The 15,866-nt window shown below is 36.7% G+C and overlaps 1 protein-coding gene across 1 annotated transcript; it reads left to right on the top strand.

Moving 5' to 3' along the window:
• The first annotated feature begins 3,742 nt into the window (after positions 1-3,742).
• On the top strand, positions 3,743-15,245 carry LOC142615347 (uncharacterized). The gene is made up of 2 exons (XM_075788098.1): positions 3,743-6,305; positions 15,108-15,245. Exon 1 carries the CDS (start codon positions 4,039-4,041, stop codon positions 6,286-6,288), a length of 2,250 nt encoding a protein of 749 aa, XP_075644213.1. The 5' UTR covers positions 3,743-4,038; the 3' UTR covers positions 6,289-6,305; positions 15,108-15,245.
• Positions 15,246-15,866: the final 621 nt, after the last annotated feature.

Raw genomic sequence — 15,866 nt, 5'->3', positions numbered from 1 at the left:
GTCCACCAACTGGTCAATGCGCGGCAATGGGTAGCTATCCTTGGGGCAAACTTTGTTTAGATCAGTAAAGTCCACACACATCCGCCACTTGCCGTTGGCTTTCTTGACCATGACTACGTTCGCCAACCAGTCTGGGTAATGAACTTCTCGGATAAACTTCGCGGCGACCAACTTCTGCACCTCTTCCTTAATGGCATTGTCTCGCTCGGGAGCAAAAACTCGTCTCTTCTGACGCACTGGTTTCGAATAGGGGCACACGTTCAGGCTATGGGTAATGACGCTCAGATCGATGCTAGGCATGTCCTCATGACTCCATGCGAAGACATCGAGGTTTTTCTTCAGAAACAGAATCAAAGCGTGCTTTGCCCCCTCTTCCATGCTCGTCCCAACTCTGGTAGACTTCTCGGGCTGGTTATCGTCCAAAGGGACGTCCTCCAATGCTTCAGTGGGCTCAGCCGCAACCCTTCCTCCGTCTATACTCATCGCCTGCATGTGCTCGTCCATGGCCAGCATAGCTAAGTAGCATTCCCTGGCAGTTAACTGGTCTCCTTGTACCTGGCCTACTCCGTGCTCGGTCGGGAATTTGATGGACAGGTGGTAGGTAGAGGTTACCGCTTTCCAGCTGTTCAAAGTTGGCCTTCCAATAATCGCATTGTATGACGACGCACAATCAATAACAAGGAAATTCACCTCCTTGGCTATCTGCTGCGGATATGTTCCGACGACCACTGGCAACGTGATGGTGCCTACAGGTTGCACCTTCATTCCTCCGAATCCTACCAACGGCGAGTTCACCGGTCGAAGCTGATCTCGTCCTAGTCTCATTTGTTGGAATGCGGGGTAGTAAAGAATGTCTGCAGAGCTGCCATTGTCTATCAGTACCCTCCTGGTCGTGTAGTCAGAGATGAGTAGGGTGATGACTATCGCGTCATCGTGTGGGTGGTGAATTCGTCCTGCCTCCTCGTCCGTGAAAGTAACAGCCTGCTGGTCCACTTCCCTCGTCCTGGGAGGTCGTCCAGACTGTTGGATGTTCTGCACCACCTTCAGGTATGTCTTTCTTGACCTGGACGACTGCGCCGTCGAGCTTCCTCCTATAATTACCCTTATTTCTTCTAGTGGGGGGCGTGATGATTCTTCCACCTTGGCCTTCATTTTCTCATCTCTCTGGTCTCGTCCAAGGAAGTTCCTCAATTTCCCCTGTCTAATGAGGTTTTCTATCTGCTGCTTCAAGTCAAAACACTCGTCTGTATCATACCCATGGTCCCTATGAAAACGGCAGTACTTGTTCCTATTACGCTTGTTGGGGTCTCCCTTCAATTTGTCCGGCCACTTCAAGGACGGATCATCCTTGATCTGCATAAGAACCTGCTCTAATGGCATAGTCAGGGGCGTGTACTGCTGATTCCTTGCAGAGGAATTGGCTTTCTTACCATCCTTATCTTTTCTCTCGTCTACTTGAGCTTTTTTCGGACGAGGTCCCTGGTCCGGGTAGCGATGGTGGCCCACTTCTGAGCGCTCTGCCCTTTTTCTTTTCTTGGCTATGATGGCGTCTTCAGCATTCATAAAATTCTGGGCCGAATGGACAAGCTCGGCCATAGTCTGTGGTTCCTGCTCGTAGAGCTTATGAATGAACAAGTCAGAATTGACCCCATTGTGGAAAGCGGCCAGCAATAGCTTGTCATCCATCTCGTCCACCGTTAAGGCTTCTCTGTTAAACCGGGTGATAAAAGACCGCAAACTTTCATTATCCCCTTGCTCTATAGTCAGCAGGCTAGAGGAGGAACGTTTGTGACGCTGTCCTCCAATGAAGTTGTTGACAAACAGCTTACTTAGTTCTTCAAACGATCCCACTGAGTTTGGGGGAATCTTACTGAACCACACTCGCGCTGGTCCCTTGAGTGTGGTGGGAAAAGCTCTGCACATGATCTCGTCTGGGACCCCCTGCAGGTGCATGGTCGTCTTGAAAGTTGCAATGTGATCGCAAGGGTCGCGATTTCCATCGTACGAGTCTAGAGAAGGCATTTTGAACTTCGGGGGTAGAGGGTGACTGTTGATGGAAGCTGTGAAAGGGGAATCCGTTCGGTGGACCATATCATCTACCGGGTTTGCTCGCCTCATATTTTCCCTCATTTCCTCCATGGCCTTTCTCATCTGGTCCATTTCTTTTTCCAAGTGCGGCACCCTTCTTGAAGCGGTACCCCTTGTTTGATCTTCGGACTCTGCATTTTCCCCTCCTCCTTCCTGACTTGGGGCCCTTCCCTCCATGTGTCCTTGACGTTGCCTCCTGAGGTTGATCTCCTTATTCAACTCCTGGTTCTGACGCGTCAGTTCTGCCATAGCGGCAGCCATGGATTGTATGTGCTGAATAGAAGGCGGTTGCATTGCAGGTGCTGATCTGCGATCGCGAAGGGGATTGCTGGAGGCATCCCTACTCTCCTGGTGGCCTGGGCTGGTAGCCCTTGATCTTGTTCGAACCATTCAACCTTTTGTCTGGGATAGAATAACAATCTTGTTCCCACAGACGGCGCCAACTGATGATGCAAAGAAGATCAGTAGGCTGGATGCTTCGGACTTGAAAGGACTACTGGTTCTTTCTACGGCCTGAAAAAGAAAGAAAAGCGTATCAAAGGCGACCGGGGCTGCCGGCCAAAAATCCTCCGATGGCAAAGTTAGTTTTTCCCTCTAGGTTATCTGAGTTCCAACTTTTTTGGAGTAAAAACTGAACATACCTTGGGTTTGTCTGAAACAGCCTTTATATAGTGTTCTCATAGGCGGTTACCAAAATTGGAACTTCTCCTGGCTTCAAGGAGAGATAAAAATCAAACGTAACTTGCATAACCGTTTGGAAGTTATGCTCTTGTTTCACAACGGATACCTGGCGGTTATGCGTGGGATAAGGGATTATCATATCTCATTTAAAGATTTTCCTAAGTGTGATACCCTCGTCCTTGAGTTTCTCAGTTGGGCGTGCTTTGTTTCACACGCGGGAGCTGTTTCGTCTAACGGGTGAATTTGCTCAAGACGAGGATATCGACACTCTGGACGAGTGCATCACTCTGATGGTGCGTACCTCGTCTTGAGCTCTTCTTCCCTGGACGAGGCACTTGTAGGTAAGTTTCTGAGGGTGTTTACGGTAGTAGGTGGGCTATGGACGACCTGTATGGACGACTTGGAGATGGGCTAAATCATTCCCCTATCACTTCTTAACTAGACTCAAATTTTTTTTTAAAAAAATGAGCCAAAATTTGTTTCAGTCTTCTAAATTTATTTTTGTTTAATTAAGTCTTCTAAATTTCAAATTCATTCAATTAAAGTCTTTTTACCAAATTTTAAATGTCCAATTTTTTTTTTCAAATTTTTAAAATAAAAAAATTAATTATTAGAAATTATTTTCAAAAAATATTTAAAAAAAATCAGGAAAATTATTAGAATAAACTTAAACTTTGGAGTCCTTAATAATTGAAGAAAAGTGAAGTTAAGAGTACTTTTTTATTGCTGAATAAAGTTAAAGTGTACTTTAAATAGGTTGTGGTTTTAAAATGAGGTGGTTTATTGACTTTACTCCAGTCTCTTCATTTCTTATCTTTCTTTTAAATCCTAGCCTTTTAGTGAGATTCCTTCAATCCTGTCTTCAAAAGCCGTGTGTAAGTGTAATGGGTAAAGGGGGAAAGTGAACTGTAGAACCTCACTTTAGCCGTAAGCATCAAAAAAGGGGAAAAACTATAAACAGAAAGAGAGATGGAGGATGAGATCCAACACTTTAGCCATAAGCATCATTTACGACTAAAGAATTCATATGAATTTAATGCAAATTGCGCTGCATGGGGTTTTCTCTCTGGCATCGTCTATTCTTGCAACGATTGTCGGTATTATCTTCATGACGAATGTGCCAAGTTGGAAGGTGAGATCGAACACTCGCACCATCCATTTCAATTTCTAAAGCTGCACGGTATTGTAGATGATGGGGCTTTCTATTGCAATGTGTGTCAAAAGCATTGTCTGGGCTTCAGCTACCGTTGCACCGACTGCAATTTCAAAATGGATCTTTTATGTTCACGCGAATCAGAGATTCGGTTACCAATTCACGACCACAAGCTAAAGCTACAGGTTGGTGATACTGAAATTGAACCATCCTTTTTTTGCGATTTCTGTCATACTAGATGTTCCAGTCATCGAGGACGGAGCTTACATTGTGAGGAGGGTTGTAATTTTAAGATCGGTCTTGACTGTGCTCGAATGCTTATGAACCCTATGTTGAAGCCCATTCAACATGTAAGCCACGAGCATTGCTTGATATATGACGGTTGTATAAAAGCTACGGATAGAAAGTACTGTGCAGCGTGCAGAAAAGTGTGCCACGGTGCTACCTATAGTTGCGAGCCATGTTATTTCTTCCTTCACATGTCATGTGCCTGGTATCGGACAGAAATCGAACTTCCCTTGCATTCAGATCATCCTCTTACGCTACGCACTAGGAAAGAGAGGGAACGCTGCGATTTTTGCAACCTTATAAGCCAAGCCTTAACCTTCCGCTGTGACTTGTGCAATTTCAAGATTGATTATTTATGCGCCCGTATGCTCATCGACCTTCAAAAAGACATTGATGCAAATGATCATTTTAGCCACCCCCATTCCCTGTTCCGACAGGACAGCTTTTTTCTAAATCGTGGTACTGTTAATGCTAACTGCTATGCGTGCAGGAAACCAATCTCAATCTCTAGTTCATCCTACAAATGCTCTGCTTGTGCTTTCTATCTCCATAACTCATGCAGTTTAGATCTCATCGAACATTATAGACACTACAAGCACATTCAAAACCACTTTCACAACCATCCATTGGAAATCGTTTACTATCATAGAAATGTCCCTAGTGTTGCCTGTTGTAATTTATGCCGTAAATGTTGCTTCGGGCCTACCTACGTTTGCTTCCTCTGCAAGTTCTTCCTGCATGAGTCCTGTCTAGAGCTCCTGGGAACATATACAATCAGTCAAAATTCCTTCCATAAGCATCCACTGATAATCGTTGACAATAAGGTTAATGATTCTACTAGTTATTTCTGTATGAATAATGATTTTCCTAGTTGCTCTGCTTGCGGTGAACCTTGCTTTGAAAAATCCTTTGCTTGCTTGAAATGCAAGTTCTTAATCCACGAATTATGTCTTCAACTGCCCCATGAGATTCCGCATTTCTTCCACCCATGCCCTCTGTCTCTACGGCAGGAGACTACTAACTTTACATGCAGAGCCTGCGAAAAAAGTCACTCCCAGTTTGCATACCACTGTAATAGATGCCACTTTTACCTTGATGTTGAATGTGCCCTAATGTTGACTAGAAATTTTGAAGGCCAAAACTACATTCTAAGTTACTACCACCATCACCCGTTGATCCTCTGTAACAAGGAAAGTAATGATCATGTAGTTTCCTGCGATGGATGCAACCAAGTCATCTCTGGTGAAATATACGGTTGTATCCAATGTCATTTCTTTCTCCACAGATCATGTGCTGCAGCCCCACAACAGATTGAACATCCTTTTCACGCAAAGCACACCCTCACTTTGTTTTTTGATGAAAAGTTGTTGTGCACAGTCTCAATTTTGAAATCCTTGGATAAAAAGGGGAAAGTGAAATATTTGAGGTACAAGCATTTCTCAATCCGTGATGATAAGGAGATTGAAGTTTGCTGTGATGTATGTGAGAAACACGTTTGCAGTCCATCATATGAATGCATTAGATGCAAATTCTTCATCCATCAAGATTGTATTGAACTTGTAGAAGAAGGGCAACATCGTCCTTTTCAACCGCATGATAATGATAGGCTAATTGGCGTATCAAGAAAAACTCTTCCTAGAAAAAAATTTACATGTGATGCTTGTTCTTGCAAGAGTCGCTTTGGTTTTTCCTATCGTTGTGAAGAATGCAGCTTTAAGTTGGATGCTAATTGCGCCTCATTAAAGCCTCTGATAGAGTATGAAGGTCACGAGCATCTCCTTACTTTCTTCGAGAAAGTGTATGATGACCCTCAGTGTAAAGTTTGCAAAACTAGCTGTTCTGATCTCTCATATTTGCGATGTGTAGAGTGTGGCTTCAATGTCCATCTCTTGTGTGTTCCACTGCCGAGTACCATTAAGCATAAATGTCATATCGATCCCCTTTACCTTAGAGATTATTTTGTGGAAGATGATTCGGGTGAGTACTATTGTGATGCTTGTGAGAACAGGAGAACTCCATGTCTCCATGGGAATGTGTTTATCACTGTGCAGGATGCGATAACTACGTGGCACATATGAATTGTGTGATTGATGAGGTACGTCCAAATTCACTATCTTATTATATGAATTCATTTTTTCTTTAATGTAATTCATTATTTTTGGGGTTTTTTTTTTTTTTGGGTCTTTTTAACCTGATATAAAATGAAAACAGCCTACAGATTCATACCATTCAATATTGGATAGTGTGTAATTTACCTTGGGTGCGGCTTCTGTTTTATTTTTTTTTATTTTTTATTTTATGGAAGGGCGTGGCTTCTGTTGTTATGAAAGTTACAACATTCTTTACCATTCTAATGATTTTCTCAAAATTCATTTTAAAAGATAGATATTGACAGGGTGTGCGTTTTAAAATTAAGGTCTACCATTGAAGTACACAAAAGAAATCCATTAAAGATGAACTAAGCCAAAATAGAACCTTTCTTTTTTCTAATTGGTAGATATGACCATAAAACCTACTTTAACATACTCTTACTATTTCATCACTAACCAATTAACTCAAGATTCAGAAGTATTTATGAAGACAATGATTTCCATAAAGGACAATAAATAATTGTTAATGATTATTTTTTTTTTTGTAGTGGGTATAGTTGTGAGTATAGTGTGATCCACGTTACCTATTGTATGACATGTATAGGATCAAATGAAAAAGCGTATTGTATCATAGACACATCTATTCTACTTATGAATCATACGACACATACATCAAGGGTTAAGGTTTCAATTTTGACCCTTTGACAGACCTTACATTCCTTGATATGTCTCTTGAGCTCATTTTTCATCCCGTTCTGGTATAAATCCTGCTTGGCTTTCTCCAAGTATTTCAGGTAACTAGAATGACAAGCCAAAAAGCTATTGTGATGTAGGACAAATTAGAGATTTTTCTAGCATTTAGTTGTGGTGGGTTTATGATTAGAAAAGAAGAAGAATTAGAGAGAAGTTAGGGCTATTTAGGGGCTATGTGAACAGTCCTCATGAACAGTATATAAAGACTCTTACTTGTGCTAGTAGTAATAAGATTCCTACTAGTATTAGGACTACTAATAAAACCTAATAAATACTAACTTGGATCAAAGTGAATAAACCAAAGATACTTACAATACTTTAGAAGATTCTAGACTCAACTAAATTACCAAAACACCTTTAATTAGCAAGAATTGCAGAAATTACAAATTTGCCCTGCAATATAAAACTGACCATAACTAATAAAATAAAAACCCAAATTAAAAACTATTTTAACCCTAAAAGACTCATACTTAGACCATTAAAAGGGCATGACTTTCACTTCAATTGGACTTCACACAAGGACTCAATAGCGAATTTGCAAAGTAGTAGCATATTAACCTTCCATGACTTCATCATACTCCTTCGGTTAGAAGAAACTCGACCTCAAGTTTTAAAGTGTTGAAGTATAAGAACCTTCAAACTTGAAACTCGCACCAACTCTTCAATCACCTTTGGAATCACCAGGAAAAAAAGAATCTTTCTTTCGCATCGTATCATTAAATTCATTTGGAATGATGAAATCAATAACCAAAGGAATATCCAACTTGAAACCCTTCTTGAATTGATCTATGGTAGTAACATCCACATCTTTCTTCATCTTGAATTTTCCATGATCAATCTTATGCTCGTCATGCTCCTTTGTGATCTCCATTGCAAGAACACCAATATCTTTCTTGGTATCAACTTTCCCGTGATCAAACTTATTCTCATCTTGCTCCATCTCTCCAACTTCCTTTTGTGATAATATTGCTCTTTGTTTTGGAGTTTCAACAGCATCCTTATCCTTGACCTTTTGTTTTTTTCCTTTAATGTTCTAGTTGTTTTGCACTCATGGGCTTTAACACAATTTGTGAATTATTGAACATAAATTTATATTCATTGTCCCTTTCAATATGATACACATCTCAATCATAAAGCCAAGGGCGACCTAATAAAATATGAGTTACTGTCATAGGAATAACATCACACCATATAGAATCATTAATTATATTACCCACAAGAAATAGAAACCAAGCCTCATTTCATTACTGGAATAAAGGTGCTATCTATCCACGCTACCTTGTATGGTCTAAGATGTGGTTCTATTGGTAGCTTCAACATTTCAACAGTAGCTTCAGAAACAACATTCATCTCGCTACCACCATCAATAATAAGCATTCAACTTTCAACTTCACAACGCACTATGATCCTAAATGTTGAAGTTTGCTTCCAATCCTCCTCTTGCTTGGGTATAGCTTGAATACGCCCAACAACTAAAAGAAGAGATGTATCTTCTTCTTCTTCAAGATCTCCATATTCACACATCAACATGATCCTAGATGATAAGTTTTGTCAAGTGGCTGAAGAAGATTTTGGCAAAGGACTTGTGATTTAGGGTTAGGAAAGAAGAAGAATTAGAGAGAAGTTAGGGTTGTTTAAGGGCTATGTGAGAAGAAGAAGAAGAATTAGTGGAGAAGTTAGGGTTGTTTAAGGTCTGTGTGAACAGTACCCGTGAACAATAACCTTAGAAAGAAAGAACAGAAAATAAAGGGAAGAGAAAATGAGAAAGAAACAACAAAAGCCAACGTACCTATCGCTCAAAACACTTAATTCTTATTAATCAACGGATTCTATTTTCTTTGAATACATAGAGCACAATACATATACACTCGTACTTGTACTAGTAGTAATGGGATTCCTACTAGTATTAGGACTACTAATAAATACTAACTTGGACCCAAAGTAAATAAACTAAGATACTTAGAATATTTTAGAAGATTCTAGACTCAACTAAATTTCGAAAATACTCTTAATTCACAAGAATTACAAAAATCTCAAATTTAAGAGTTTAAGAGGGAGAGAATGGAATGGGTAGGGGGAATACTTATTCTTCTTTATTATCTTAAAATCTCAAATTTTTCGTTCTCCCAAAATTTGTGAAAAATTGGTGGAAATGGAATCAAATTTAATGAATTTTTTTTTTACTAAAACTCACAAAATACCCCTATATATTTAGCCATTTATTTTAAAATAGGGGTCTAATAATAATATTGTCATAAAATGATTCAATTTCATTCATTTCCCTTACTTAAATACATTTCATTTCATTTCATTCATTTTCATTCTTTTATGATCAAACCATTACATTACATTCCATTTCGTTTCCTTATCATGATCTCCCAAACAAAGCCCTAGGGGACCAACCCTTACAAAAACAACATTGGGTCCATCTTTTACATGTTAAAAAAAGGAGAGAAAAAAAAATCTAGGACCACAGTTTTTATCACACTTTTTCCTACAACTATCCTATATGGTTGATTATAAGTGGTGGGTTAATGTGAAAATTACAAGTAGTTAGTCACAATTTACCACATAAGATAATTGTAATAAAGGGCAGCATGACCCTACTAACTTTTTCAATTTTTATTAAGGGTAGATGATAAATTAGAATTTATACAGAAAGTTACTCATTGGTGCCCTTCAAATTTCGGAAATTTAATCCCTTAAAATCTTAAATTTAGATCTCAAACATCACCGCTCAAAATTTTGAAGTATCCAACAAAACCCAAATAATCTATATATATAGTGAAAACTGAGAGAAAATCCAATTAGATTTCAAATTAAAATTCAATTAGAGTTTAATTTTGTGCCATGTGTCTCATCTAATCTAAACTTTTAAATTTTTGTGCCAAGTGATTAATTCAGTATAAAATTTTGATTTCAATTAGAGTTTAATTTTGCACCACATGTCCCATCTAATATAAGTTTTTTAATTTTTGTGCCAATTGAGTTAATTTACTCTAGATAACGAGGAGTCTAATATAAATAAACCATGAAGAAACCTAAAAATATATCTAACTATATATAAAAAATTAGAGGAAAAGGGAGTTTGAATCGTTTTATATTTATGAGCAATTTTTTGTGTAACTAAAAATAATTCAAATTTATAAGTTATTTATATAATATACAATGATTACGTACGATCCATTACAAACTAGGTAATATATATATATATATATATATATATATATATATATATATATATATATATATATATATATATTAAACCAATGCTAAAAGAAAATTAAATTAGAATCAAAATTAGATTTTGATTTTGTTAGCTTTCTATAAAAAATAAATTGTTTAGAGTTTTTCTATTATTTTTTTTTTCTTTAAACTAATGAGTATATTTTTATACTATTTTTATTCAGATATTTTGTATTCTTATATTTTTTTTCCTCTAAACTAATGAGCATGTTTTTTATACTGTTTTTATTAAGATATTTTGTATGCGAAGAACTTGAACAAAAAAAAAAAAAAATTGGAATTGAGCTGAACGATCTTATGCACCTATCCACATTCAATTTATAAGATACTACTGGACTAATATTTTATTTTGTGTTGTATTTAGTAGAATTTCACGTACAATAATTGTGAGTTGATATTGTATATGTCCTATCCAATAATAGTGATTTTTAAAATTATATACATAATAGCAATGTAATGAGAAACTTGACGTAAATAATATCATGAAAATTGCAAGGAAAAACTATTTTAGTACCTCTAAATGTCTTGGTCGAAATAATGTCCTATATGTTTAATAACCTAAGCTAACATCAATAGCACCACTTTAATTTATCATTTCCGTATGCAAGCACAAGTTACATATTAGTTTAATTGCAAACAAGAAATTAAATTGGTACAAATAATTAGCTCCCAAAAATGCCCCATTTCTCAGCCCACAGTCCTCCAAAAATTAGATTTAAAAGGAAAAAAGAAACCAAATTTTCTTTTTTAATAGATCCAAATCACCAAAGATCAATGATCTAAAATTATTTTTACAAAAAAACCCAAAACAAATCTAAGTAGTAGTGTGCTGTGTACCCATTCTAACGTGCCGCTAGTCACCTCACCTTGAATCCATGGTTGTTTGTCGACTCCATGCTTCTATGCCTAGCAGTACCACTGGTGTCTCTCTCTCTAATTTGTAAACGGAAGTGTATTGCTGAAGAGCGACTGTGTGAAGACTAAACTAGATTAAAGAAGTTTAGTAGTTTACTGCTTTTGTTTACTTTGTTTATACATAGTTTATTATATATATATATATATTAATCTCTCTCTCTCTCTCTCTCTCTATATATATATATATGATAGTGTTGCTTATTATAAATTAATGTATTTGTCTTTGGTTTTGGTTTCAAGATTTGAGATTTGCTTAATTGTTGTTTTAATTTAGTGGGTTTCAGTTAGTAAAGTCTCTGATTGTTGAATATGAGATCTACAGTTTAATTCCCACCTATACTTAAAATTGATTGGTGTTTTTTAATTTTATTTTTCGTCTCACTATATTTGCTTAGCAGTTTAAACTTATTGTTCATACATTTTTTCTTTCATTCTAAATTAACTAAATAATTAGTTTATAAAAATCAAAATTAATGTTTTAAAATGTGAATAATTCATGGGAAAACATCAACAATATATATATATATATATATATATATATATATATATATATATATATATATATATATTAAGGGAAAAAATATTCAAAATTCGGAAGCTACGCCTCAATATTTTGTCTAAAAAGTTGAAACTTTAGATATTAAACCCCCTAGAAAGGCTCAAAGATGTGAACCAAAGCAAATAAATATAAGTAGAAATTGTTCCTTAGAACATGGTCCTTGTTAGGACATATGTGGATCATGTTAAGAACATGTCATTTAGAATTGGCTAATCCTTTGACAAAACGCACTTTACTTGTAATAGAGTAGATCTAGGATGTGTTTAATATTTCAAGGAACAAGAGTTCAAGTCCAAGTATTAAAACCATGCAAATTTGTCCAAGAATCAAGTGAAGAAGTGTTGTTCATTAAACCTCGACAGATAACTCGACAAATGTATCTATTGAGATTTAAAATGTGAAGCTTGACAGATAAGCTTGACAGGAGTATCTGTCGAGAATTACGAAAAGCAGTTTTTTAGAACTGTTTTTCACGCATATCCAAGCTATGTGTTTAGGCTTTCTTTTCTCACAACCCTAGACATATATAAGGATCATTTTTAGGGCTGTCATAAGGTAGTTGCACTTGTTGTTGCATGCATATTGTGATCAGAGACAATTTGCCCTAGTTCATCTTTCTCTTGAAGAAACTGCTGCGTTTGTACGCCGTTAGGTTTTGTTTGATCTTCATCATGTGGATGAATTAAATAACTTTGCAACCAACATCCTTCTCAAGTTGGTGTGTTAGTCACGTACTAAGTTTGTGCATCAATTGGTTAGTCACGTACCTTGCATTGAAAAAGAGAGATTGTCACTATATTACAAGTCCAATTGTGTATTGGAGTAAGGGTTCAATTGTAGGTTGGTATAAGGTACTGGGATTCCTTTACTTGTAACTGCTTGTTTTGATAATAGTGGATTCTCGGGAGTGGTGACCTTAAATTCACCCGATGGGGTTTTGCTACGGTGGTTTGTCCCATTCACAAACAAACCACCTGTGTCAAATTTATTTTCCGCTGTATATAACTTAGTTAGTGATTTGTTTGTGCTACCACGCTATTGCATGTTAAATTGACTTAATTAATTCACTTGACTAATTAATTGGTTAATTTGCCCAGGGGGTCAATACATTCTTGGCCTATCATTCCTAAATTTCATTGATCAATAGAAGATTAGAGTGATTGTGTAATTGTGTATATAGAAAAAAAAATTTATTGTTATAAAATTGATTTAGGCTAAATTATAAATTATTTTAGTAGCAAGAAAAAATATAAGGCCCAACTTTGTTAATTTCAAGTTATTAAAAAATTTAAGTTAATTCATCCCCCACTATAAACATGGTTCTACACCTAAAATACATGCTATAAAAAAAAATTAAAAACATTTTTAGGGCCCCCACTATAAACGTGGTTCTACACCTAAAGTACTGGCTATAAAAAATATTTAAACATTTTAGGGCCCCACTGTGAACATGGCTCCCTAAAGTACCAGCTATAAAAATGTTTCGCTAGATTTCATAAACCTATTTTGAGGTTTGTGATAATACTAACTAGGTCCAAACATTTTAAAACTCACCAATTTGGTCTTCAAAAGACAACTTTATCCCTAACAGCCAAACACCGTTACTTTCATTTTCTCTTCTTCCTCTCTCTTTTTAGTCTTGTGTAGGGAAATTTCCACAAAATTCCCAACTTGTGAGAAACAGAAAATAGAGAAAACACACGCCAAAGAAAAATAATCATATGCACAAGACAGTATTTACGTAGTTCGGCAATTTGCCTACGTCCATGGAGTTGTAGGAATTTCACTATTATCAGGGAAAAAAAATACAAAATGCGGCTACGGTTTTTTTTCTCTCTCACATGACAACGACAGAAAAACCCTAATAACCAAAATAACGTTTTTCTATATCCTGCGCATAGGATTCACAATGGGCTACAAAACGGACTAAAAGGCTTGTCCATGAGTGCTATAGCTTGGGCCTGCCGGCCCAAGCCTCCACTCCATGGATGCTGCTCAAAAAAAACTCTCATTAAAAAATCACGCAACATTATTTGAGTCGGGTTGGGTCGTCAACCAGATCAAACACAACTAGGCTCCACAAAGCCCAACATCTTGTTTGTTCTTTCCCCCTTATTATCTCTTTGTTCTTTGAGTTCTCTTTCTCAAAAACTCTCTCTCTAACCTCAAGCTAATTATTTAGCAAATCTTGCCAGAAATCAATTTTATTTGAGTGGTTATAATCCCTAACAGCCAAACACCGTTACTTTCACAATACCCTTTACAAATAATCCCAAAGTACCAGAAAAATCAGCACAGTAACAATACCAAAATCTTTGAATCAATAAAAAACAATATCAAAATCTCTAAGAAATTTTTTTTTTTAAATCTCTACAAAAAAGCACACAAAAATATTTCTTTCAAAACTAATAGAAACCCAAAAAACCCAGCAAAAATCCAAGCCAAACAACACACAAATACCTTTGTAAATTCCAAATGAAATCTCCTAAAAATCCCAACAAAAACCAAAAAAAAAAAAACACCATATCACAAGATCGGCCATGCTGCAATCCACGATGCTGCTGCGAGAATCTATTGAAGGTGAGATCTAGATTGAAGCACCACCACCACTACCACGTAGGTTCCGATCTGAGAGAGAGAGGGACGAGAGTCTGTTGACAGAGTTGATTGCGGTGGGAATCAAGAAGATCCTTGCATGGTGGTGTTGCTGATGTCGGTGACCAAGCCATGAGTTTCATCGGGGTTAAGGTTCAATTGGAGAGAGTTTTGAGAAAGGAACAAGACAGAAAAGAGAGAGAGGAAAATGACAAAATGAATTAATGATGTTTGACTATTAGGGACAAAGTTGTCTTTTGAGGATCAAATTGATGAATTTTAGAATGTTTTGAACCAAGTTGGTTTTATCACAAACCTCAGGGTAGGTTTGTGAAATTTACCCAAAATATTTTATACATTTTTGGGGTTCCCATTGTAAACATAGTTCCACCCCTTCAATAGGAAAAGGTATACCATAAATTGGGTGTACACATCCACCCTCTCATAGCACGTACCTCTTTAGAAAAAAAAAAGGAAGAAAAAAAAGAAAAAGGAAGAAGTAAAAACAAATAAACATTGAAGGTTTTTTTCTTTTTTTGATAGTCAATAAACATTGAACGTTAGTATGACAACATATCACCAAAAATTAAGCCAGAAAAATTAAAAATAGCAAATCTTATCACCAAAGAACATAATTAGAATTTTTATTTATCCTCTTCCTTTAGCTGTTGTCTTGAGTTTGCAGTTTGCAGACCTATATTGTTCATTACCTTGGTTTTAATTTCTGGTTGTTTAGCAGGTGGTACTTTCACTTAGCGGAAGGCGTGGAAAGGTGGAATTGAGAAGTGTGGATAGACAAAAGGTTGAAGAGCAATTAAAATTACGCTTGACTTCAGAATACATATTTAGCTTTTTTAATGAAGATGAGAAAAAGGAATACGTGAGGTTTGAAGCAGAAGTAGGTGATTTGATTGGAAAGATAATGTCTAGTGCTGAGTTTAGGAATATGGAAGATATTCTAGAAAATTCATATGCAGACGAGATATTCATATTGCTCTTGAAGTATGTTAAGGTTTATGCGAAAGATTTGCAAATGACAGTTAAGCAATATACAAATACTGCATCTGTCAAGGACTACATTTACGAGTTGGAGAATGCCAAGCTTGATGTGAGAGATTCAGGAATGACTTTTTGGGATTTGGAGTCTGAAGTTGTAAAGGTAAGGGGCTATATTGTCTCTCGAAACTTTGAACTAATTCTAAAGAGCTTATTTGAAAAATTCGGGGATTTTAGCTCTGACTCCACTTTAAATCCAAGGACAAAGACGCGTCTCATCAATATATTTGGTGGAGTTGCACACAGCATGTGCAACACAGAGGTCACTACGGATTTACTTTTCAATTGGTGGAAGTACTTTAAGCTTGTGCAGCACGCCGGATTCAATATTCAGTTTGCCTTGGATAAGTTGTATAAACTTGCAGAATCGTGGTTTTGTCTTCATCGAGAATTTCTAACTAATGAGACCCTTCTCAGTTATCATGTCCAGATTCGTGATCTA

Source organism: Castanea sativa, chromosome 11 (assembly GCF_040712315.1).
Source record: "Castanea sativa cultivar Marrone di Chiusa Pesio chromosome 11, ASM4071231v1".
Taxonomy (NCBI): domain Eukaryota; kingdom Viridiplantae; phylum Streptophyta; class Magnoliopsida; order Fagales; family Fagaceae; genus Castanea; species Castanea sativa.
This window is presented reverse-complemented; position numbering and strand designations above follow the sequence as displayed.